Source organism: Mastigoproctus giganteus, chromosome 5 (genome assembly GCF_048544385.1).
Source record: "Mastigoproctus giganteus isolate SK-2022 chromosome 5, ASM4854438v1, whole genome shotgun sequence".
In the NCBI taxonomy this organism is placed as follows: domain Eukaryota; kingdom Metazoa; phylum Arthropoda; class Arachnida; order Uropygi; family Thelyphonidae; genus Mastigoproctus; species Mastigoproctus giganteus.
Genome location: NC_143579.1, coordinates 76,151,237 through 76,176,976, shown reverse-complemented (window position 1 = coordinate 76,176,976; position 25,740 = coordinate 76,151,237). Strand labels below are relative to the sequence as shown.

The window sequence follows — 25,740 nt, the reverse complement described above, 5'->3', positions numbered from 1 at the left end:
AAATATTCTCTGGTTACCCAAGCCTTGCTGTTTGACCTCCACATCACAGGTAACTGAGTTTGCTGCACGTTATTTTTCTTTAAGGCCTTCTGGTTTTCAGAGTGGTAGATCAGTAGAGGCTTCAGTTTGCAGACCCCACTTGCATTGCCACAGAACAAGAGAGTTAGCCTGTCCTTCATTGGCTTGTGCCCTGGCAATGCCTTCTCCTCTTGTGTAATATAGGTCCTGTTAGGCATTTTATTTCAAAACAGGCCTATTTCATCACAATTAAAAACTTGTTGGGGAACAAAACCCTCAGCCTCCACAAATTCCCCAAACTCTGTAACAAAATCATTGGCTGCATCTTTATCAGCACTGGCTCCCTTTCCATGCCTCACAACACTGTGGATTCCAGTCCTCTTCTTAAAATTATCAAACCAGCCACGGCTGGCTTTAAACACTTCACTTTCTTGGCTCGTTCCTGCCTTGTTTTTCAAAAGATCGGCATGCATCAGTTTTGCCTTTTCGCAAATCATTGCCTCCGATACACTATCGCCAGCACACTGTTTTTCTGTTATCCAGATCAAAAGCAATTTCTCAACATGCTCTTATGTCCCTGATCTTTGTTTGGTAATCGATTTCATCCCCCTTTGCGACGTTAGCAGATTTAATAACGTCTGTTTTTCACAATCGTAGATACCGTCGTTCTCGGCATAATGTATGCAGTAGCCAAGTCCAAGATACGCATGCCACCTTCATACTTTTCAACAATCGCTTTTTTCACCTCCACGGTGATCCTAACCATTTTCTTCGTTGCTTGGCTCTTCTCATTAACTTTCTTAGAACTCATGGTTAATGAATTTACAAAAAATTTATGCGAAAAAACACAAAATCATGTGAAAATTCACAGAGAGTTATAGTGTGGGTTGTTCACTGAATGGTAGAAACTGTTGTACTGATGCTCATGGGCAGTCATGGCAGAGGTGCCAGATCTTACCCCCTCTCCAAAAACCAAATTCAGTCGATCGAGGACGTAACCGCGCACCGTGCGTGCATACTTCCTCGGTTGGTTTTATTCGGAAAGCCAAGTGAGGACGGGTGCATGTACTTTGCTAGCGTCCGTCCTTGGGCGGCTTTTATTTGGTTTTTGGAGAGGGGTAAAATCTGGCATCTCTGAGTCATGGCTTTGTCTCGAGAGAGAGAGGTAAACAAGGGGTAGCACGCGGTCTCGTGACTCATTTTGATGCACGCGAGTCGTATTGCAAACAAAGGTCATATACGAAACAAAATTTGTCACGTCCAAACAGGACATATATCAAGTTGGACTTATTCCAAAGCAGATGTATACTGAGGTACCACTGTATACGCAAAGCAGAATCCACTGTTGTACCATCAATTGTCACAGTGGCATTGCCCGTGGAGGCACAAGTAACATATGCGTTGTGAATATTTGATACATTGAAAAAGCAATTATATGTTTCCATCAATAATTTAAGAGTAAATTTCTTTCCGCAACCAGCAGGTCCAGTGAGAAATACTTGTATTGGTTCATGTATCTCATTATCAATTTGACGAAAGATAGTTTCAAGTAATAATGTAGTTCTTTATTAGTACTACTAATCAAACGACATTATTCTTCAGGTGGTAAGACATTCTCTCGCTTCCTAACGACAGATGATAATTTATCCATCATCACCATTCTCATCTCCTCATCAATAGTTTTCTTGTTGGTAAAGAAATTATCATCAATTTTTTTTTATTTAAAAAATTCATTTTTTTCCACCGCCAGTCCATTTTTATCATTCTCATCAACTTCGATACAAAGTTGCCTACAAATTGCTAACATCTTTTCAATATCAATATCCGATTCAAACTCTTTTTTTCTCCTCAAGGTAATTATCTCTTTGTTGGTTTCATAAAATTCAAAATATTTATTTTTGTTCAAAATTTCATTCTCCTCATTAATAAATGGTATGTAAAAAGTTACCATTTCGCATATATGTTCATGAAGACATATTGTATTATAATTCCGATACTGAATTATTTTAGGAAATTGTCTTTTTAACCATTTCTTTTTCAATAATGAGCAGTAAATTGTGCAAGAGTTATATCTTTTAATGTTTTGCCCCGTTTTTCATATTAATCAAAAATACTATCTTTCTATTTATTCAAAGACTCACTATCAACTTGTTGTTCATCCAATTCAGCTGTCGATTTACGTAATTTCTGATGTTCATGTGGCCATACTGTTGACACGTATTCAATCGCTCTTGAAGACATGGACATTGGGTATCATAATAAATACCAAGCTGCTTCTTGTGAACTCATCTCCACAGAATTCGATACACCTACACTTAATGCTCGTGTTATATCCACATCAGGATATTCTTCTTGTAGTTCTATAGTTTTCCTTTGCAGGTTGCTTATTCCTCTTTTAGTTTTATTCCCAAAATCAACTACATATGCTGCACATGAATATTCTTCTATGATAAATTGTAAATCTGAATTAGACTTGAGCACTCCTAAAATCTAAGGATTGTAATTATTCATAAATTCTCTTCTATCTTGCGTTTAAGCAATACACTTGGCTATGTATATAAAGTGCTTAGCATCATAATACACAGCCATTTCTGTATAAACAGAAAATTTTTAAGGTGGCATCGTTTTAGGTTATATCTCATATTGTGAATACCTTCACAACAAGTTGCCATGATATTGCACTACTTCGAATAAGTAACGCTTCACCTAAGGAGAAGACTAGTGTTACTTATTCTCAGATAGGTACCACCACCCAGACAGCACTGTTTCAGGGCTATTTGGCCCTTCGTCAGTGAGTGGGTAGGTACCCAAGTGATGCAATGATGGCAAAAACAGTTATGAAGTATAACTCCACAATATGAGAGATGCCTGATGGTGTATGATGTATTTAGACTAAGGCGCATTTAGGGCTAGAGCCTCAAGCTGTGTTCGCAGCTTGAGGCTCTAGCCCTAAATGCGCAATACACTTGGTCATTTGATACCAGCCCTCAAAATATTTAGATCTTCTGATTGGCATTGATTTGATTTAAGGAATTCTTCGAAATTAACATGATTATCCAATTCTAATAAGTTGTGCATTTTACAATATTTTTTTGCAGTAAGCTGATGTTCGATTGTCATCTGTGGCCATGGGTATCAATATACAAGTTGCGACATTGGCCAAAAAGGTTATTCAAATCGACATTCGTGTTTGTTTGCATTATTATTTTTATAACAGGTAAAAGTATGTTTATGTTGCTGTAAATTTGAATAATCTGAAGTTTTCTCTATAGAACATAATGCGTCTATCATTTGGATTTTACTCTTATTCTACTTTTTTATCATGCACTTTATTCCTTCATTCGTTTTGCTGTTGTTTTATATTCCTGATAAGTATCAGGTATAGTAGAATTCTATGGTTGAAAAGTATTGGGCATAGTAGAACTCTGTGGTTGAATTTCATTATGATTCGGAATAGTTTGAATTTCTAATTTCCTTTTCTTCCGTTCACGATATTCCTTCATTTATTTCAGCTCGAGTTTTTTTGGGTACAGTTTGATAACTCCCAGGCATAATGAAACACTCTTGTTGAATTTCATCTAGATTCACATTTCTGTCCCACTTCCTTTTCTTTCTTTCACGATATTCCTTCGAACACTGGGCTGTAGATTTTGGCACAGTCACTTGCATATTAATCATTATGCTGATATAACTGTATAACGTAGTGTGTCACTGCTCAGTTGTACTTGTTGTGTTACCGCACTTGTTGCGTACAATTGAGTTTTCTTGGGCACATGCATTGTACTTGTTACATCACTGCACTTGTTGTGTCACTGCATGCAACCAGTACAATGCATGTGCATCAGTTTCATGACGATTTCTAGGTAACATAATGCTTTTTTCCAAATAACGCTGATAAAAACGTTTTTAATGTCAAAACTACAGCAGACGTGATTGTCTAGAATCACATTATCCTGGTTTTGGACCAAAGGTCTCAGCAGTCCTCTGTAATTCACAGAATCTTGGTCACTGTAAGTCAGAAAACAAAAAGAAACACTGTATCTGAAGAGCCATACTTATGACTGCATCCGAGGAGCCTCACTCATAAGTATGGCTCCTCGAATGCAGTTTACTTCTATTGTCTATTTCAATAATGGTATTATTTTAAAATCTTTTTGTTAAAAAAGTTTTAAATTTTGTTGTTAGGACATAAACTTACATAAATGTTGTGGTTATATTAGCTTTTATGCATTTTTGGTAGTACATTTTTTGGAATGTCTTCTCATTATGCTAGTTTATATATGGGAAAATTGCTTCCAATTTTCAGGAACATATGGTGTTTGTGAAGGAGGAGGAGGTTACCATAATTAGTGCATAAGATTGCTCCATCTCATACTATATCTTACATATTACATGGTTTATAATATTTTGCTATATCTCTCTCTCTCTCACTTTTATTGTTATTTTATTATTTATTAAATAATAAAATAATAATAAATTTAATAAATTATTTATTAAAATTAATTGAATAAATAATAAAATAAATATTTTATTATTATTTTTTTTTTTGTTTTGGTTTTCACCTCCTTTTACTCTCCCACAGTGGAGTGTCATCCACATATAGCCAGTACCTCAACAAAGATCTAGTTGGATGCATTGTTCAAGAGCTTTGTCATCCAAGTGACCTTCATAAATTGAACCAACATTTGAAAGAAAGTAAGTTTATAGTACTATCAAATGTCAGTATGAGTATATAAAGAATTTTGTTAAAAATTGTGAATGCTAAATATGACATTTACTGCATGAAAATTTACTATATATATATATATATATATATATATATAATATTTGTATCAATATTTGTATAATAATAATAAGATCCATTTTAATGTAATAATTCAAAAATAAAATTGAATATATGTAACTTATCATTGTGAGAAACGAATGTGTTTCGCTAACAGAGAACTGTAGGATAACATAAAGGATATGGTGGCCTCTCAGAGAGGATCACAGTTTATTCAAAATGAACAGTGATATAAATTAGTCCAAACTGTAGCACATACAAGATTTAAGACACCAATAAGAGGCACACAAGGTAACAAATACTTTTCTCCAACCAATGGGTCACTAGCAGTAAATAATTTCCTGATTAAAGAGTAACAGTACAGCGTATCCAGTAACAAAATTTTTAATAACTAAGTATGGAGCCTTCAGGTTAAATGAACCCCTTTTTCAGCAAAAGTCTTATACAAAATACTAACAAAATATAGATATTAGAGATAGAATTAAAATAGAATAAATACCGAGTGAGTTGCGCATCCTGTAATGTGCACATGGCCGTGTGATTGAACATTATTCACTAGATTGGCATTCATTGTTGGTGCATGGATGAGTGTGGGTTTGCTGCCAGCACTTGTCGAGTTTCAAGACTGTTGATTCCAAGATAGGGTGTAGCCTCGTACCCTTGCAGCAATTCAATTTAATCAGCGATTTTGGAAAGCATGATAGGTTCAACGATTCTAGCCGAAGGGGGTGACAAAAGTGTCAGGTTTGGTCGATCACTTCACAATCATGTCTGGGGTTAAGGTCGTGATGTGTTGGCCATAAATGTTCTGCGATTGCCGAGTGGTCAGTGTCACCTAGACGAATCAATCTGTCATATTCTGCAAGGTCATCCTGAAGGCATCTAAAGCTTCCCCTATATAGCAACTGCCACAATCATTGCAATTTACGCAGTATACCACTCCACTACGTAAGAGATGGACGATGGAAGTCTTAACGTTTGAAACCAGAGAGCTGTGCACATTTTATGTTGTACTTGCGGAGGATTTTAAAAATCTGGTCCGATGTGCCTGGATAGTAAGGAATTATAGGCAATAGGTATATTGTCATATATCGAGATGACATTCTTGGATGGATCATAAGCTCTTGTGCTTGTAGCAAGCACTTGTCTAATACATGGATTGGGTATCCACAATTGACTAGGTCAGTTCTTACTCTGGAAATCTTGGTGCACCTAGCTTCCTCTAAGCTGGAATGGCTCCAAGCTCGAGAGAATAGCGCACATGCAGTGCTGTTTAGATGGCAGGGGTTGTGGGCAGGCTGATCTGTAGTTGGTAAACTGCCCGCACCACATTGGCTTGTGGTACACCAAGGTTTCCAGGCAGGGGCACACTCGTTTCACTAAAATCCTGGAATGGAAGGGGCCACCCCCTTCACTTCTAACTGTACAGTAAACTGGATGAACAGTGATAAGGAGTTGGGGTACTCTAACAGTGCTGTCTCTGAACCATATGGGATGAGGGTGAAGATATCATCGACATATCTGCACCACATTGTAATTGGTACAAGTGGGCTGAGGAATATCTGTTTCTCTAATTCCTCCATAGCGATGTTAGCAACGACGGAGCTGATAGGGGTGCCCATAGCTGTACTGTGTATTTGCTTGTACAGGGAATCACCGAAGGTAATGACTCTACCTGACAGTCACGGGTTGAGTGCAGCACAGATGTCCTCAACCTGTGCCTGTCAGGCAGCATCATTACCTTCGGCGATTCTCTGTACAAGCAAATACATGTTACAGCTATGGACGCTCCTGTTAGCTCCGTCGTTGCTAACATCGCTATGAAGGAATTAGAGGAAGAGATATTCCTCAGCCCACATTGTACCAATTACAATGTGCTGCAGATATGTCGTGATATCTTCACCCTCATCCCACATGGTTCAGAGACAATGCTGTTAGAATATCTCAACTCCTTATCCACTGTTTGTCCAGTTCATTGTAGAGTTAGAAGTGAAGGGGGTCCCTTGCAGTGCTGGATGTTCACGCTTGGAAACCTTGGTGTACCGCAAGTTAGTGGTTTTGGCAGTTTATGAACTACAGATCAGCCCATGCCCCTTGCCAATTAAGCAGCACTGCATGCGCTCTATTCTCCTGAGCTTGGAGCCATTCCAACTCAGAGGAAGCTAGGTGCACAAGAGCTTTAGACCCATCCTAGAACGTTATCCCCATGTGACAATATACCTACTGCCTATATTCCTTACTATACAGGCACATTGGACCAGATTTCTAAGATTCAACAGGCAACTTTGTCCCCGTCCCCGACAAGACTGGTGATCCTGGGATGGCTCACCCAGGATCCATCAGCTGGTGGGTTTGCCTGGAAGGGTCAACTGTGCCAGTGCCATGCCCCATACCATCATGGCCTAGGGTGTAGGATTCAGGCTGGTGATGGTGTGAGTATGATGTCTGGGTATCCCTGTTTTTCCACTCCTCAGTGCATTTATTGCTTGCTGGGTGGTGGGCATCCCATTTTGGCTCTGTGGTGGGCAGGAAGCCTGGACACTGTGGATCATGATAATCTAAATTCTTCTTCTGGGATCCCAATGTGGTCCCTACCAGAAAATAATGACAGTGAAACAGATACCATTATTTCAGTTCTCTCTCAGAACTGAAACCATATCAGGTCCATCACTTAGATACCTGATAATCCATTAAACTGGAGGGAGAGAGAGAGAGAGAGAGAGAGAGAGAGAGAGAGAGAGAGAGAGAGAGAGAGAGAGAGAGAGAGAGAGAGAGACCTACAGAAAAACTTTCACCCTTCACCCATCTTTATTCATAAAGGTTTGGAAGGATTGGCAGGCTTCCCTAAATCTGTAAAACAACTGCAGTCTGGGGACATTTTTGTTGAAACCAAGGGCAATAAACATTCACAACAGCTCCTCTGAACCACTTGTCATTATGGTAGCACCCTATAAGACACTGAACTCATTCAGAGGCCACTGTTTACTAAGTTATAAAAAACCTGCCAAGAAAATGCAGGCAGCTGCCGCTCCAATATTGATTCCTCTAGTGCTCCAGCATTACAAAAATCAAGCGGAAAAGGAACTATACAAAAAGCCCAAGCACCAACAGCAGTACAAGAAGAAATGGATGTTTAAACCAAGGAGGTACCTGATGAATCAGTTTTGAAACTCTTTGCAGAGAAAGAAATGATGGACACAGGACAGCATCCATACCTCCCCAAAAATTAAAAACCCAAAACTGAGAAAAATAAGACCTCAGCACTTCGGAAGCCAACAGATGGAGCCACCAAGCACAAATAGTGGCTAAGTTTCTACAGTGAAATTGTTGTAGATTCCAGTGAAATATTGAAGACATCAAGGCATTCAAGTCATGCAACATGAGGGTAATCAAGAGACAACTGCAACAAGCTATTGATATCTTAATTCCTGGGCAGTGGCCAATGGTTTCAGTTTCTCACTGTAGAAGACCATTTCTGGTGCAAGCATAACCTTAATTTAGACTTGGACAAAGCACCATTCCAATGATTTTTGGGGCTCATATGTGATCTCTCTCTCTCTCTCTCTCTCTCTCTCTCTCTCTCTCTCTCTCTCTCTCTCTCTCTCTCTCTCTCTCACACACACACACACACACACACAACAGACTTCCATTCTGTATTCATGTCTAAGAGTTATGCAGAGAGCTTAACATCATGTTAGATAAAGTTTCCTAATCACCAAGGCAGTCTTTTTTTCAGTATGCTGAACTGAATGTTCTGATTTTTTGCCAGTTTACACAAATGGCTTACAGTCAGAATCATGTGGGCTCTGCTGCTGTCTTCTGTCTTTCCAGACAGTACTATATCTGTGAAGATTCCTCCTGAATTCAGCAGCATATATATATTGTAGAGCTGCATGCTATAGAGTTAGCCTTGGATCACAAGAACTTGCCAAAACCAGCAGTTTATTATATACACCTATCAATTATTTTAATGTATTACAGGCTTTATCAGCAGTGAGATACACCGCTCATCCAACCCTGTCCCAGGTTCAGTAGATGGTACTCCCTCCCTCTCTGTGAAGGTGAAGTCACTATTTGCTTCTGCTGAATCCCCAGCCACATTGGGATTAGCAAAAATTGTTTGCTGACATTGTAGCCAAATCTGCAGCTCCCATGAATAATTTTGGCCTGCCAGTCCCCCTAATACAGACTGCCTGGAAGTAATCTGCAATAATGTATATTCACAGTAGCAAGGTTCATGGCATGGGCAGGTAACAAACTATATCAGATTAAACCTGTGATCTAAATGGTGCAGAAACTGTAAAGAGAAGTTGTTCTTGTGTGGCTCCTGATGACGGCTGATGTAACATAATTTTATCTCTTAACCATGTTTTAACTGAATGTTTCAGTTTTAGAAATGCTCATTTCTCAGTCAGATTTTATCTGACAGCTGTATATACTTATACAAAATGCACAATTTACTACCTTTTCTTTCATTCTGTACATAACTTTTTAACGAGGTAACGTGTTTAAAAGGTTACCTCATCAAAATCATGGTTTCTTTTCTGAAATTATGACTTTGTCCTGGCACGTTATAGCCATAGTCATTTTTGCTCCATTAAAACCAAAATCTAATCTAATCTAAGGAAAAACATCCTAGTTTGAAAGCCAGCTTACTATCAGTGGAATATATAGTGCAATGGCAGTAAATTAAGGAAAAGAAAGTGAAGAGAACCTGTCTTGGGTCTTTACCCTGAGGAAAGTATAGATACTAGGAGCCCTCTATTTCCAAAAAGTATGATACATGCAATAAGGCACATTTAAAATGGAAAGGAATGGTTGCAGGATAGATATGCCAAAATTTTCTTTCATTCAGAGAGTAACTGTTGTTGGAATCCAGCTGCATGTTGTGGGAGTGAGTAAATTTAAATCAATTTAAATTTAATTTAAGTTTGAAGGGATGGACAAATGAAGTGGAAAATGAGAAGTTATTTAAATCATTTGGATTTAGTTTTAACTATTCACCCAAGGTTTAATGTTTTTTTTTCTTCCCCCCCCCCCCATGAACTAAATGTATTATTCCAAAATAAGACTTTAATTAGAGAAATATCTGAATTTTTATTTTGTTGTTATTATTTTTTTGCTTTGAACTAGTTACGTATTGCTTTATAATTTTGTTTTTAATGTAGCCTTACAGACAGGCAGTGACACCAGTGGCATGTACCGATTGCGAGTAGCTCACGAAAAGTACATCCACGTACAAACAAAGAGCAAGCATATGAGTTATAGTCCAATGACTAGTGAGCAGTTCATAATGGCTACCCACTCTATAATCAGGTAGTTTTTTTATGTTATTATATCCGTTTAGAAAAATTAACAAGCTTAATTAGAATTAGGGAAAGTCTTCTGTGATTATACATTATTCCTTGGGAAATATTTTCCATTAATCACAAATGTTTTCCTAAATGAACACTCTGATTAATTATGTATATATAATAGAAAATTAGTAAATTAATAAGAGGAGTTTACCTCAATATAGTACGTGGAACACTTCCGTATGATACCCTCCAGAAATTAAACCGGAAAAAACGAAAAAATCGACAACTTACCGGTCCATTAAAGTAAAATATAAATAATTAAAGTAAAATATAAATAATTAAATAATCAATTTAACACAATTCAAAATCAATTCAAAACAATTAAAATTCAAATTAACGCAATTAAAAGAATAACGAAAATATTCAAAACGATCTTCCTTCCTGAAGCTGACAATGCTTTTCGACCGACTGTCGTGATCACAGGAATGAAAATCACCGAATCAGGCTAAACCTGCAACTTAAATAGTGATTATGTGTCTTCGCGCATGCGCGTAAAGGTCCACGCATCGGAGATCAAATATGGCCTCCGAACATTAACAGAATTCTCGTGTAATTTAATTTCAATGGTTTCTGCAATTAATAGTCACGTATAATTACGTTGAACGTTAAGTATTTTGGCCTCGTTAAATAAAAAAGTATGTTTTTCGTTAATGGCATGAAAGGCTAATTCTGACGCTGCTGAACGAGAAGCACGAACTGAGGCTTCGTGTTGATTTATACGAATATTAAGAGAAAACCGCGTCGAACCCTGATAAGACGAGTCGCAATCACCGCAAGAAATGTTGTATACTAGATCATTAATTTGTGTTGCGAACGCGGAAAGAACCGAGCGATTGTTCAGTATAGTGTGTAACTTTCGTATAGGCCTAGCTATAATTTTAAATTCGGTATCTTTAAAGAATCTGTTAAGCTGTTTGTGCCACTGTTCAACGTATGGGACAGAAATAAAGTATTTTTTGATATTACTATTGTTGATTGGTGCAGTATTTTGTATCCTATCCTTAGCTTGTACCCTAATTCGATTTATTGTGTTAATGGGATAACCCCTGTTCAAGAATCTGCTAGTTAATATTTGTATTTCTGAGTCCAAAGCAGAATCCGTCGTTGAATATTTATAGGCATTTAGAAATTGATTAAAGATAATCGATCTTTTGTAGGTGAACGGGTGGTAGCTATTATAATGTAGAAGCATACCGGTGTTTGTGGGTTTTCGATAGATGCTAAATTGTATTTTGTTCGAGTCCCGGGTAAGCGTGAAATTTAGAAAGTTTAATGATTTAGTATCCGTATCTTCCCTTTCCAATGTAAATTTGAGTCTAGAATGAATATTATTAAACGAATGTAAAATGTCTTGGATAGTACTACTATCGGTAATAACTAGAACATCGTCTAAATACCTCCCATAGTATGTGATACGGGGACGAAAAGGTGTCAAATGTATCTGCTCAATCGTTGAGAGATAGATCTCTGACATTAAGCCACTCAGGCTCAAACCCATTGGTAATCCAAAAATTTGTTTGTACACCTTGTCTCGAAAGGTGATGTAGTTAGCCTCAACTAATAGTTTAATTAAGTGAAAAATTTCCTTAATAGGCAGCTTCGTATAATTAATCAGTGTCGAGTTTTTATTTAACATATCCCAAATAATATCTAATGTGTATTCAACATTTACATTCGTATATAATGAGGTAACATCTAATGAGAATAAATTGTCATTGTCGCCGAGTCTACAATCTTTAAGATTATTAAATAATGTATCGTAATTCTTAATCCCAAATTGTATAACCTGTCTAAAAGGTTTTATAATGTTATATACATATGTGGCTAAGGCTGAAAATGCCGAGTTCCTGTAGGAAACAATAGGTCGAATCGGAAATCCAGGCTTGTGTAATTTTACCTGACCAAAAAGTGCAGGAATATTGTATGTTCTGGACTTCAATTCCTTCAACTGAACCATAGTAATGTAGTCGTTTTTACGATATGTGGTTAACGTTTTATTGTATTGATTTACCAAATTGGTAAACAGTGTCGGGTCCACTTCACGATAAGTGGAGGTATCAGACACAACTGAATCTAACTTATTAATATAATCATGTTTATCTAGTATTACCACTGTGTCTCCTTTATCTGCCCTCTGTATAATAATGTCCTTATTTTCTCGAAGTTCTCGTAAAGCTGAACTGTCATGTGTATTCAATTTAGGAAGTCGCGTTTCTTTTATGTTATTCACTACTTGGTTAACTTGTTGAATAAATACATCTTTTTGTGGAACACTACGAAGTCCAAATTCAATATCAATTACGCATTGTTTTTTTGGCAGCTTTCGAGGTGGTAAATTATAATTTAATCCTTTGGATAAAAGTGAAATCTGGTCCTGCGATAGTGTACACGAGGAAAGATTTGTAACCTGTTGATATGTCGGTTCATTGGATACTGGGTGAGGGGGTGTTCGTGAACTAGCCGACATATTCTGTGGTAGTGCGTTATGTGTCTGTGGGGGGGATGTCACCCAACTCGTGTGAACTTGGTCGCAAGCTCGCGACAATGTGTTAGAATTCGCATGAACGTGTCTTGAACTATTCGATAATGTTTGCAACTTATTAACGTGTCTGTTTTTTTATCTCTGAGGCTTGTGCTTCCCGTCGCAAATCTATGGAGGTATTCAATACAGACCAATCGTTCGGATGTAGATAATTTTTTAATTTATCGCGAAGCTTCCTAACCTGGGAAAGGTATTTTTGTTTATCCGAATATCGAGATTTTAAGGCAAGCTTAACAATATTACGTGATGTCGCCAGTGATAGTTGTTTTATGCCTGAAATTTTTTGATTTAAATTCACCCTGGCAAACTTCGGAACGATGTTGTTTTGAAGGTAATATTTTAGGAAAGAAATATGGTAACTTTGGGCCGAGTACCTTAGTGTAGATTTAATGTAATTTTGTACCAAGCCATTTAAAAAATCTCCCATAATTGTGTGTATCGATTGTATACTACTGGAGAGACAGGAAGTGAATGAAATAGTCAATAAGAGTTTGGAAATTAATTAGATAGTATGAATCAGAGCTGTAATACTCAATCTGTTCTACGTTGATAATAATATTAGTAAATTAATAAGAGGAGTTATTAGCCTTTCATGCCATTAACGAAAAACATACTTTTTTATTTAACGAGGCCAAAATACTTAACGTTCAACGTAATTATACGCGACTATTAATTGCAGAAACCATTGAAATTAAATTACACGAGAATTCTGTTAATGTTCGGCGGCCATATTTGATCTCCGATGCATGGACCTTTACGCGCATGCGCGAAGACACATAATCACTATTTAAGTTGCAGGTTTAGCCTGATTCGGTGATTTTCATTCCTGTGATCACGACAGTCGGTCGAAAAGCATTGTCAGCTTCAGGAAGGAAGATCGTTTTGAATATTTTCGTTATTCTTTTAATTGCGTTAATTTGAATTTTAATTGTTTTGAATTGATTTTGAATTGTGTTAAATTGATTATTTAATTATTTATATTTTACTTTAATTATTTATATTTTACTTTAATGGACCGGTAAGTTGTCGATTTTTTCGTTTTTTCCGGTTTAATTTCTGGAGGGTATCATACGGAAGTGTTCCACGTACTATATTGAGGTAAACTCCTCTTATTAATTTACTAATATTATTATCAACGTAGAACAGATTGAGTATTACAGCTCTGATTCATACTATCTAAATAATAGAAAATAGATTTAGATGTACTAATGAAAAGTACACTCTCACTAAGGAAATTCTCCTTTGCCTCTTATTTTTAGAGGTTAAAAGTAAATGATTGTCCATAAAAATCCAAAAATAATCAAAGGTTGAAGTTGTTATTTGGTTTTTAGGAGTTTTGCTTGTTGTCATTTGCATACTGGGCCAGCTTAAGAGGTTGTTATTTGTTATTTGGTTTTTAGGAGCATTAGCAACTAAGGCCATATTGCTCCCGGGATATGTGGTGGTCATTCCCTGACCTCTCTGCATCCTTTGTATTTGGTGGTCACGGGCTCGAACCCCCGGTCTAATCAAGAACCGTGTGCTACGCACTGCTGCTCCTGCCCACCTGGCTACGGAGGTGTCGCTTAAGAGGCGAGCCAACACTTCACTGGCTCAAGGCAACAAAGTTTAGGGAAATGCCAAAAATCAAAAGAGGAAAAAAAAAAAAAAACTCTTAAACAACAAGAAACAAGTGAACAGTTTAAAAAGGAAATCCTATATAGGAAATAAGAATCCAGATTTTTGACCATTTAAAAAAAAAAAAAAAAAAAAAAAAAGCAAATTTATCTGCTACCTAATTTTTTGGTATGGTATTTTGATCCAAACAAATAAATCACGGCAAAGCCCTTTGAGAGGTTAATTGGAATATGTTACAAGCTTTCTCCCTGCTTTCAGAATCAATTGAATACCTTAAAAATTGCAGAGCAGATGATAAATTTAAATACCTTCTAGAACAGTGTTTCCAACCTCTGGTCCATGGGACTTCACAGTAAAACAGAACTTTTTTGGCAGTAGGCAAGTATCCTATTAACTTGATGGGAACTACAAGTATAACTGTACTAAACTAATATATACTACAAATCATTGTATTTAAAAAAATAGTTATTAATATATTTCCAGGTTATTTTACTATTTATTAGTTTTTAATGGCTTCTACCTAAAATATATGAAAGTGATCCGTGTCTAAAAAAGTTGGTAAACACCATTCTAGAAGATACAGAAAAGTTGGCAATTGAAACTTAATTTGAACAAACAAGAATTCACCACCAAAAGCGAATGTTTGATAATGAACACCAAAACAAAGGTGGAATGATAGGGAAGGAAAATTTTAGGATCCATTTATTTCCCTCAACATTTTTAGACAGCACGATCCAATTATAAAGCATAAAAATCAGTTCCAATATGAGTTTAGAAATTCTGAATACAGATGGTGATCAGGAAGTCAGCTCTATCATTGATTTATAGGAAGAATTAAAATGTTCAATTTCAAAAGCAATTATTCTCGCTGAAAATCTTGAAATTCATATATTCCGAAACTTACTAGTGGAAAATGGTGCAAGGAAGAAAGCTTATACAGCATCAGCCAAAAAAAAAATAAATAAATAAATAAAATAAAAATAACCACTTCCACTTCATCCCTCTGTTTGTTCGAAATACCTGTCCAGCTGAGCCTTAAACTTATTTAGGCTATCAACTTCCACGACAAGGAATGGAAGTCTGTTCCACCAACCAACCACCTGCTGGATAAAGGCAGATTTCCTCACGTGTATCCTACATCTGTCTTTCCTCAATTTGAATTTATGCCCTCTCAGGTGATTTTTCTGAGCAAGAGGAAGAATCCCATCAGATTTGAGCATGCTCAAACCATTCAAGGCTTTATACACCTCAATCAGATCATCTCGCTGGTGCCTAGTCTCCAGACACTGTAATTTGCAAAACTTAAGCCTTTCTTCGTAAGAGCACCCCTTTGTTCCATTCTGCAATCTTGTTGCCCTTCTCTGTACTCGTTCGAGCATCCCTACATCCTTCTTGAAATGAGGCCTCCAGACCTGTATACAGTACTCTAGGTGTGGCCTGACCATTGCCTTACTTATACAAGGGAATAATCACCTCCTTATCCCTGCTAGAAAAATTCCTATATATCATCGACAATACACCATGAGCTACTCTTGCAGCCCGTCTGCACTGCTCAGAAAACTTCATATCTGCCTGCACAACCACCCCCAGGTCCCTTTCATTCTCTACCACTGTCAGTGTAGTACCACAGAGTTGATACGTTGCTCTGGGCTTGCTTTTTCCCATATGTAGTACTTTACATTTGTCAATATTAAACTTCATTTGCCACCTCTCAGCCCATCTGCTCAACCTCTCCAGATCCTCTTGCAGTAGCATAGTGTCAGTAGTGTCCTTGACAACCCTGCTAACCTTCGTATCGTCTGCAAACTTGGACATTAAGCTTGATATACCATCATCAATATCATTTATAAATACAGAAAACAATAATGGACCCAATACTGAACCCTGAGGGACTCCACTAATAACATTAGTCCACGATGAGCAGTGTCCATTAATTACCACTCTGTCTTTTCCCCCTCAACCACCCCTTTATCCATAGCAGCAATTTGCCTCATGCCACACTGCTCCAATTTGTGCAGCAGTCTTCCATGTGCAACAGTATCAAAAGCCTTTCTGAGATCCAAGTATATAATATCAAAGTTATTCCCTGCATCCAGTTCTTTTGTGACTGCATCATAGTGGCGCCTCCGTAGCCAGGTGGGCAGGAGCAGCAGTGCGTAGCACACGCTTCTTGATTTAGACCGGAGTTCGAGCCCGTGACCACCAAATACGGAGGATGCGGAAGGGTCAGGGAATGACCACCGCATATCCCCGGAGCAATATGGCCTTAGTTGCTAATGCTCCTAAAAAAAAACCAAATAACAAATAACAAATAACTGCATCATAGTATCCAATCAAATTGGTCAGGCAAGACTTCCCCTTAACAAAACCATGCTGTGTCTGAGCTATAACTGAAGTCTTATCTAGATGATCCTGCAGTGCTTCTTTAACCAGTGCCTCCATTAATTTTCTGGGAACAGAAGTTAAACTAACAGGTCTATAATTACTTGTGTCGCCTTTTGATCCCCCTTTGTGAATTGGGGATACATTTGTACAACTCCAGTCCATGGGCATCTCCCATGAGTCCAAGGATGCTCTCATAATTATGTCTAAGGGTTTGCTTAGTTCCTTTGCTGCCTCCTTTAATATAACTGGATAGATCCCATCCACCCCAGGTGCCTTTCTTATGTTTAACTTTAGCATTAGCATTAATAGAAGCATATGATGCAAGAAAGCAAGCTTATGCAGCATCAGCCAAAAAAAAAAGACCCCCATTTCACCCTTCCATTCGTTCCAAAAACCTGTCCAGCTCAGCCTTGAATCTATTTAGGCTATCAACTTCCACAACAAAGGATGGAAGTCTTTTCCACCAACCAACTACCTACTGGTTAAAGGCAAACTTCCGGTAAATGCATATCTGTTTTATCCTCTGTTGCCCCTAATTGGCAGTTATCCTGACTGCCCAAGGCTACAAAATGGATACTTCTTACCTACTCAGGGTTAATTAAATTAATAATGATTATTAATTTAATTAATTTAAACCCTCTTAAGAACTCATAATCATCAATTTTTGTCCCCAGTAGATATAACCTGGTACGTCCATCTATATTTATTGCCATTTATTTACTCAAACAGTGTAAGTCTGCTTGATAACTGGTAGCTTGTGACAAAAGATTACATCATATTAAGAAGTGTAAAGAGATGTAATACTCAGGAGAAGCAGACTGCTTTACAACTAGCAAGGTTGTAGTTAATAATAGAATGATTGGAAGATTTTCAAAATCTCTTATGAATAAATTGTCAATTTATTAGTCAAAAATCTTTACAGCAATGTATAAAAATCCTGATTCAAATTCATTTGATCGCACTGAACTGCGTTACTTACAACTTGCTGAAATGAATCTGTAATTGAAATAGAATGATCTACAAAGTGATTGTGAGCTGTGTGAATTGTAAACTGTGAATGAATATTTTGTTGCCTAATCAGGAAAAGGAAAGGAATTTAGTTTTAATTAATGCAGTTAGATTGAAATTGTTAAAAAATTTTGTCACCAGTATTTAATTGCTATTTATTATTATTTATTTATTTATTTTGACTTTATTTCAAGGGATAATGATTCTCCAAATGATGGCAGTGCAATAGTATCTCAACAAAGTAATTCATCTCCAGCCAGTGGTCCCGTAACTTCACATCTGAACAACAATATGAATGGAAATTCATACTCATTTCCATCTCTTAGTCCTCAAGATTTCACTCTCAATGATTTAGGACTAGATATCTTTCCCACTTCAAGTTGGGAATTGAATGATAATAATACATCTAACATTCCCGCTACTTCACTTGGAACTCCATCTAATCAAGTAAGTACTAGTAATGCCAGTTCAGGAATTACTGGAATAAATCGTGTCCAACAGCTGCCAAGCAGTGCCTTTACTTCCGACCTTGTATCAAGCAAAGGGTCACCTGTCACCCATTCACCTGCCCAGTTGAGTTCAACTAGTAGTCCTGCACAAGGTAGGGTAACCCCTTTTGGTAATACTTTTCCATTTAGTCCGGTGCCACCACAGTCAGCTAGTGCCCCTTCTCCAGTTTCAGCTGTTTTGAAAAAAGAAGAATTAATTGGAGCTGGCTCAGAAATGTCCAGTCTTAGTCCTGTGGATAGTTTGATATCAGAAAGTCAAGTAGCTAGCAGTGCCACTCAAAAACTTCGTAACTTACTTACCCAAGGAATAGAAGAAGCAGATTCTTCTATTTCCAAGGGACATGGTAGAGATAGTAGTGTTGATTGTGCTGTAGGCAGTAAAATTGTGGAGTGTGATAAAGGATGTGTGCCTCTAGGAGCTGCAGATAGTGCATCATCAAGAAGTGAAAATATAATTTTGAGAGAATTATTAAATCAAGATGATGAGGACCTTTCCACTGTTACCTGTAGAACAGAACAATCTGAACTCCATAATAATTCAGGAGATATGTGCAAAAGGGACTCCATCCAAAAGAGAATAATGAATAATAATAATATGTTAAGAAAGGTAAGTTTATGGTGTATTACTTTATTCACTTTATACAGATAATTTTTAACGTGCACTTTGAAGTGTAGTGTCCTGATATCTGTTCTTTATTATTTTAATATTTAATTTCAATGCTGATTATGAGATGCCAATATATCGATGAAAGAGAGCAGAGTATTACCCCACTAGTGGCAACTTTTGGAAAAAGTGATTTGTTGGATGATGACAATTTTTTAGAATAGTGGAATAGTTTAGAATATTTATACTAGTAGAAACATTGCATGTGGCAATTTTAATAAGACTGTGTGAAGAGCTGACTAAGAACTGATGGCAAGTCGCTCATTGCACTTAAACTCATTTAGCTCTACCGATAGTGCAGTGCAGGCATAGTAAATTTTGGTCTGTGGCATTTGTTATACTTCCCTGAAGCATTACACTTCCTATGGCACACTAGCTTATGTAAAAAAAAAAGGCAAAGAAGTAATATTGACCAGACTTTCCGTAGTACATAGCCACAACTCATTTCTATCTTTTATATGCTGATATTCTGATCTTTTGCAATGTTCATGCTATATTACTGATAATTAAATATATTTTAGCGGATTGCCCATGTTTTAATACTGGATGCAGAATACATCTAGGGGCTTTTAGAAATTATTCTGAACCTTTATACTCAAGAAACATTTGGCAGAAAGCGGCACAGCTTCAGATATTTTTAATAACTGTTAACTTCTGTGATCCCTTTTAAATAGTTTTATAAAATCACTTAATTGGAGTGTCCAACTCTCTGTTACTAAAACATGTAAATTACACGGCCAGCTATATGCAGTGTAAAAAATCTGTCTCATTCTTCTTATAGATTTAACACTGTATGGCCTACATTACTATTTGCACTACTGAACTTCCAGTGCAGTAGACTCCCAGTTATCTGGATTAGTTTGATTGGGTTACAGATTAACAAAGGACAAAAAAAAAAAAAATAATAATAATAATTTAGATATCTTAAAAAATCAATTACAGTACCTACTTACAATAATTTATTTTTAAATTTAAATGTTTTTAAAAAAATACCACTTAGGCCCCCACAAACCCTTAATCCACCACAGAGTTTACTGTACAATCCTGTTCATTAGGGTTTCCTTCAATCCTTAGGCATGTGTACACACAAATAGATACATATTCATGTTAATCAGTTAGTGCGTGTTAAACAGGCGAGTGCACTTTGAGTTGTGGTTGTTCAGTAAGTACATACGTATTTTGTTTGTGTATTTCAAAAGTTTTAAAGTTGGTCATCACATTAAAAAGAGAAAGAATTGTTCTTGCAATACAATAAAAATTTGAACTCATCAATAAACATCAAAAAGGTGTCATCTTTAATGAAAGAGTACAATGTTGGTGAACAGCAAAGAAACAAACTTCTTTACTTTCCTTTTTCAATAAATAAGAACATATGAATATGTATGTATACAAATTTTATTTTTATTTATTTTTTTATGTTAATGCATATTGTTCATAATACTGATTTTTTTTTTTTTTTTTCTCTCCTCTCTTATTTTCGAATTGTCTTGGGAAATTAATTTCCCAACCTTCCCTGTTAATCGGGAGCCTACTGTATACCAAACCTGATGATCTTTAAAATGTTTACACTGTTTCTACATTATATAATTTATTTCCTTCCTTAAAAACTCTCCTTTCTGTTATTACAACTAAAGTCAAACCAAAATGGTTTTATAAACAAGCTAGCAACACCTCAGCCTGCCAAGATGTTGCTTAATTGTTCCCATGCATAGATTCTGTCTCATATGTGGCAATTCTTTTGAATTATGACCTCAGGCATTAAACTGAAGGAGTATTAAATTGAGGAATTGAAATTGGAATGAGAAAGAGCATTGTTTTAAATGTGTACTAAGCATATTGCATTAAATCAGACTTCTGTATTTATTTATCAGCATATGTATTAGAATACAACATGACTTGAAGATTAAAACCAAGAACTTGTACTAACATCTAAATTAAAACTTAAATGTTATATCATTTACAAGTCATTCTTTGTTATATACTTATCACTTTTACATACTCATGAATGCATAGTTTTTATGATTACACATTTAATATATAGCATTAGCATTAGTAGAGGCATTTGATGCAAGAAAGCAAGCTTATGCAGCATCAGCCAAAAAAAAAAAAATAAAGTAAAATAAATAAATAAAAAATAACCACTTCCACTTCATCCGTCTGTTCGTTCGAAATACCTGTCCAGCTGAGCCTTAAACTTATTTAGGCTATCAACTTCCATGACAAGGGATGGAAGTCTGTTCCACCTACCAACCACCCGCTGGCTAAAGGCAAATTTCCACACATCTATCCTACATCTGTCTTTCCTCAATTTGAATTTATGCCCTCTCAGGTGATTATTCTGAGCAAGAGGAAGAATCCCATCAGCATTGAGCATGCTCAAACCATTCAAGGCTTTGTACACCTCTATCAGATCACCTCGCTGGTGCCTAGTCTCCAGACACTGTAATTTGCAAAACTTAAGCCTTTCTTCGTAAGAGCACCCCCTTTGTTCCATTCACTAATCTTGTTGCCCTTCTCTGTACTCGTTCCAGCAGCTCTACATCCTTCTTGAAATGAGGCCTCCAGGCCTGTATACAGTACTCTAGGTGTGGCCTGACCATTGCCTTATACAAGGGAACAATCACCTTCTTTTATCCCTGCTAGAAAAATTCCTATATATCATTGACAATACACCATGAGCTACTCTTGCAGCCCGTCTGCACTGCTCAGAGAACTTCATATCTGCCTGCACAACCACCCCCGGGTCCCTTTCATTCTCTACCACTGTCAGTGTAGTACCACAGAGTTGATATGTTGCTGTGGGGTTGCTGTTTCCCATATGTAGTACTTTACATTTGTCATTGCCAACTGGGCTAGCCAGGTGGGTAAAGTGCCTGCCTGGCAACCCAAAGGTTGCGGGTTCGAATCCCGCCTCGGGCTTGGATCAAAGTACTGCAAACACCTTGGGAGGTGCATTATGGCCACAGAAGCCGATGCGCCAACAACTACCAAAAAAAAAAAAACATTTGTCAATGTTAAACTTCATTTGCCACCTCTCAGCCCATCTGCTCAACCTTTCCAGATCCTGTTGCAGCAGCATAGTGTCAGTAGTGTCCTTGACAACCCTGCCAACCTTCGTAACATCTGCAAACTTGGACATTAAGCTTGATATACCATCATCAATATCATTTATAAATACAGAAAACAATAAAGGACCCAATACTGAACCCTGAGGGACTCCATTAATAACATTAGTCCACGATGAGCAGTGTCCATTGATTACCACTGCCTGTCTTCTCCTCCTCAACCACCCCTTTATCCATAGCAGCAATTTGCCTCCAATGCCACACTGCTCCAATTTGTGCAGCAGTCTTCCATGTGCAACAGTATCAAAAGCCTTTCTAAGATCCAAATATATAATATCAAAGTTATTCCCTGCATCCAGTTCTTTTGTGACTGCATCATAGTATCCAATCAAATTGGTCAGGCAAGACTTCCCCTTAACAAAACCATGCTGTGTCCAAGCTATAACTGAAGTCTTGTCTAGATGATCCTGCAGTGCTTCTTTAACCAGTGCCTCCATTAATTTTCTGGGAACAGAATTTGTGATGCCTAAGAAGTTTTTATGAAAGTGAAGTTATGCAGAATGGATTGCATGTTCTAATCAAATTCAGCCCTTAAAAGAATGAATGTTGGCATGTTAAAATTACCAAGAAACCTTTAACTGGTTCTCTCTCCCAAATATAAAATTCTTTTAAAATATTGCACACAAAGTATATTCCAAATTGTGAACTCACTTTAATTTCCAGTTTTAACAGGTAAAGTATGATTCCGATATAAATGATAATTTTGTTATAAAATTTTATTGGTATCAAGTAACAATAATATAACTATTCCTACTTTTTGAGATAATCTACCTTTTTATGTGAACACTTCAGCAAAGCTTCAAAGAAGCTTTTTTGTGAGCAAAACTAAGTGTCATGGATTATGTGTTGTTCATAGGTGCAGCTCACTGGAGTGAAGTTTTTAATAACGCTTCGTGAGGTATCTGGATCAGTTGGTAAATAATCTTGTTTCCTGTGAGTCCATGTACTGTGTGGGAAACACTGCCAAGGCAATGATATGTTGAGGAATAGAGTATATTTGCTATGTGCATGGCACATCTGTTTTAACTTCTTCTATATCAGTGCATCATGAATAGTCCAACTAATGGACAAAAACTCAGTTGTGAAAGAAACTAAATCTCAAATAAACTTTATAATTCATTTCACAAATATATGCAGTCTCAGTTGTAATCTTAATGGTGCCCATTTTCATCTACAAACTTCCTGCTTACCTTTTCTGACAGAATCTGTCCTGTTGGTTTAGTTAAATAATACTTGTCTCATTTGTTCCAATTACTTGCTGTATGATTCCTTCTACAGTAAAGGTGGTTCCTGTGCATATGATTGCCTTGTTATTCCTTATAAAAGAATCTCACTCCGGAATCTTTTATATTTTTTATCTATGATTCACAACTCTAAATCGTCCTGCCAAATTTATTTGTTGTCTCTATTGCAAATTAACAAATCACTCTCAATTATTATTATTATTAATATTATCATCTTACTTCTCCTAATGGGTGTTTTCCATCTCTGCAACTGGTACCGGTACCAGGTGCATGATGTGCTGTTTTTGTCCAGTTGTTATTATTATTGGTCAAGGAACTCTCTCATTATACTACAGGTGTTCAGGAATGTGGCTTTCTCGTAGGTTTGGCATCGTGCCGATGGTCTGTGTATTACCTGATCATTTCCTTGTTGGTTTTCCAGAGGTTGTTGGTGTTGAGCACCACTATGTCAACCCACTACCTACCTACCAGATAGGTAATCTCTTCCTTCTTGTCAGTAAGGGTTACGCCAGTCTGTTGTGCAAGATCGTTTAGTCTGTTCTTATGGCACAGTACAGCTTGTGGGTAGGGGTCTCTAGTACTATCTGAGGTTCATACTTGTAATACTGTATACCTTCTTTGATTAGTTGGTATTTCTTTATTAGCTTTTAGTGTATTATCCTATCAACCTGGTCATGTTTGTGAGTGTACTCCATCTGGATGCTCACCCTGCAGTGATGTGCTGGATTGTTTCTGGAGCAAGGTGGCATCATTGTTTGTTACTCCAAGGTGCTTGGTGATGCATTTGGTGATCCAAGGTACTTGGTGATATATTTGGTCCTTGAGGTTGTCATAGACATTCTCTCAGATATGTCAGACAAGTTGTACTTGCTACCTGGGAGTCTAAAATGCTGATGGAACTGAAATTCAGGAGACACTCAAGTCAAGTTACAAATAAGTCAAGAATACAAATAAATGGCATTAAAAATGTTTGTTATTTTCTATAAAATACCCCCTTCCATATACTCCTTGAAGACAGTGCCTGCTACCAACTGTAGTTTCTTGAGAACAAGATAATTAAACAATACTGTCTAATTTTTAATATTTAATATTTAATATGGACCCAATTTCGGCGAAGTCCATACGGCCTGTGGCAGCCAAATCCTCTTCTTGCACCTTCACGATGGTGGGACTGTTAGTAATCCTGGGTATAACCTTCATGCACAAGAACATAGTGTGGGTGACCACCCAGTTGTGAACCAACGTAAGCAGGGGTCGAGATGTGGCGCCCACACCACATGGAGGAATGCCACCCCTCTATGTTACCAGGCAGTACTAGGTGGTAGATGACTCTCATCGACCAGTGCAATACCACCACTTTGCTTATTGGAGGCTTGAAGTGGTGGAACCCATGTTTAGTCTCTAGAGCTAAGTTCCTGTCAACCCTTCCCTATCTCTTCCATCATGCAGTATGATTGATGCCTTTTGAGGTGATGATGAACATCGTGGCAAGATCCAATATTCCTTACATTTCGAGGGTACAGCTCTGAAACGGTGTTCGCAGGCTGGCCGCTAGTTAGTACATCAGACCGAACCTATTGGTAACTTTCTAGGAGGCTTCCAGATCAGCTAGTGTATAACCTTGCTACCTCTACTCTGCCAAATAGTGTGATTGGAGGGAGTCCGAGTAGTGTATATGCAGGGAGCATTGTCGAGGCCACGTTATGTCAAGGATCTGGGTATATTCTTACCATGTGTACGCCATATCCAAAAATTTCATTACTTCATACACATGTCCCACCCACTTTTTCCTACTATTGAATACACAATGATTGTCAAACTAATAGATCAAGCTTATCTGCGAAAAGATCTAAACCTCCCAAGCACTTCCTAATTCATTTCACAAATATACGTGGTCTCAATTCTAATCTCAACGATGTCCATTTCCACTTGCAGTCTGCCAAACCCCATGTACTTTTTCTGACAGAATCTCAGTTATCAATTGATTCAACTACTGCTCATCTCAGATGCCCAAATTATTCGCTGTATGATTCCTTTCGCCTCAAAGGTGGTACTTGTGTGTATGTCCATTCTGATATTCCCTGTCAGAGACTTGGCAATTTGGAATCTCCTCTCTTTGATCTTCTCTGGCTTAAAATCTCTCTACCTCATTTTGTCAAATTCATCTGTTGTCTCTACCATTCTCCCAACTCCACTAATCACTTGGAGCTCTTTGACTTCCTCTCTTTGCAACTTGACTTTCTCCAGTCCAACTTTCCTAACAGTGAGGTAATTTTCCTTGGTGATTTTAATGTTCACAACTCCAGCTGGCTTCCGTTTTCTAGTCACACCGACCCAGCTGGTTGAGATGCGGAGGCTTTTGCAATTACTAATGACCTTGCACAGATTGTTCATGTACCTACAAGAATACCGGACAATCCTAATCATACAGCCAATACGTTTGATCTTTTTCTCACAAACAACCCTTCTAAGTACGCAGTCGAAGGAA

At 37.3% G+C, this 25,740-nt stretch overlaps 1 protein-coding gene across 1 annotated transcript in view; it reads left to right on the top strand.

The window, feature by feature from the left end:
* The window catches only part of LOC150085504 (uncharacterized), a 934,283-nt gene that overhangs the window by 609,867 nt on the left and 298,676 nt on the right, over positions 1 to 25,740 (top strand). The window contains exons 12-14 of the mRNA XM_090374582.1: positions 4,601 to 4,713; positions 9,970 to 10,117; positions 17,905 to 18,826. Coding sequence (XP_090230708.1) covers positions 4,601 to 4,713; positions 9,970 to 10,117; positions 17,905 to 18,826 — 1,183 coding nt within the window. The remainder of the gene's footprint in view (positions 1 to 4,600; positions 4,714 to 9,969; positions 10,118 to 17,904; positions 18,827 to 25,740) is intronic.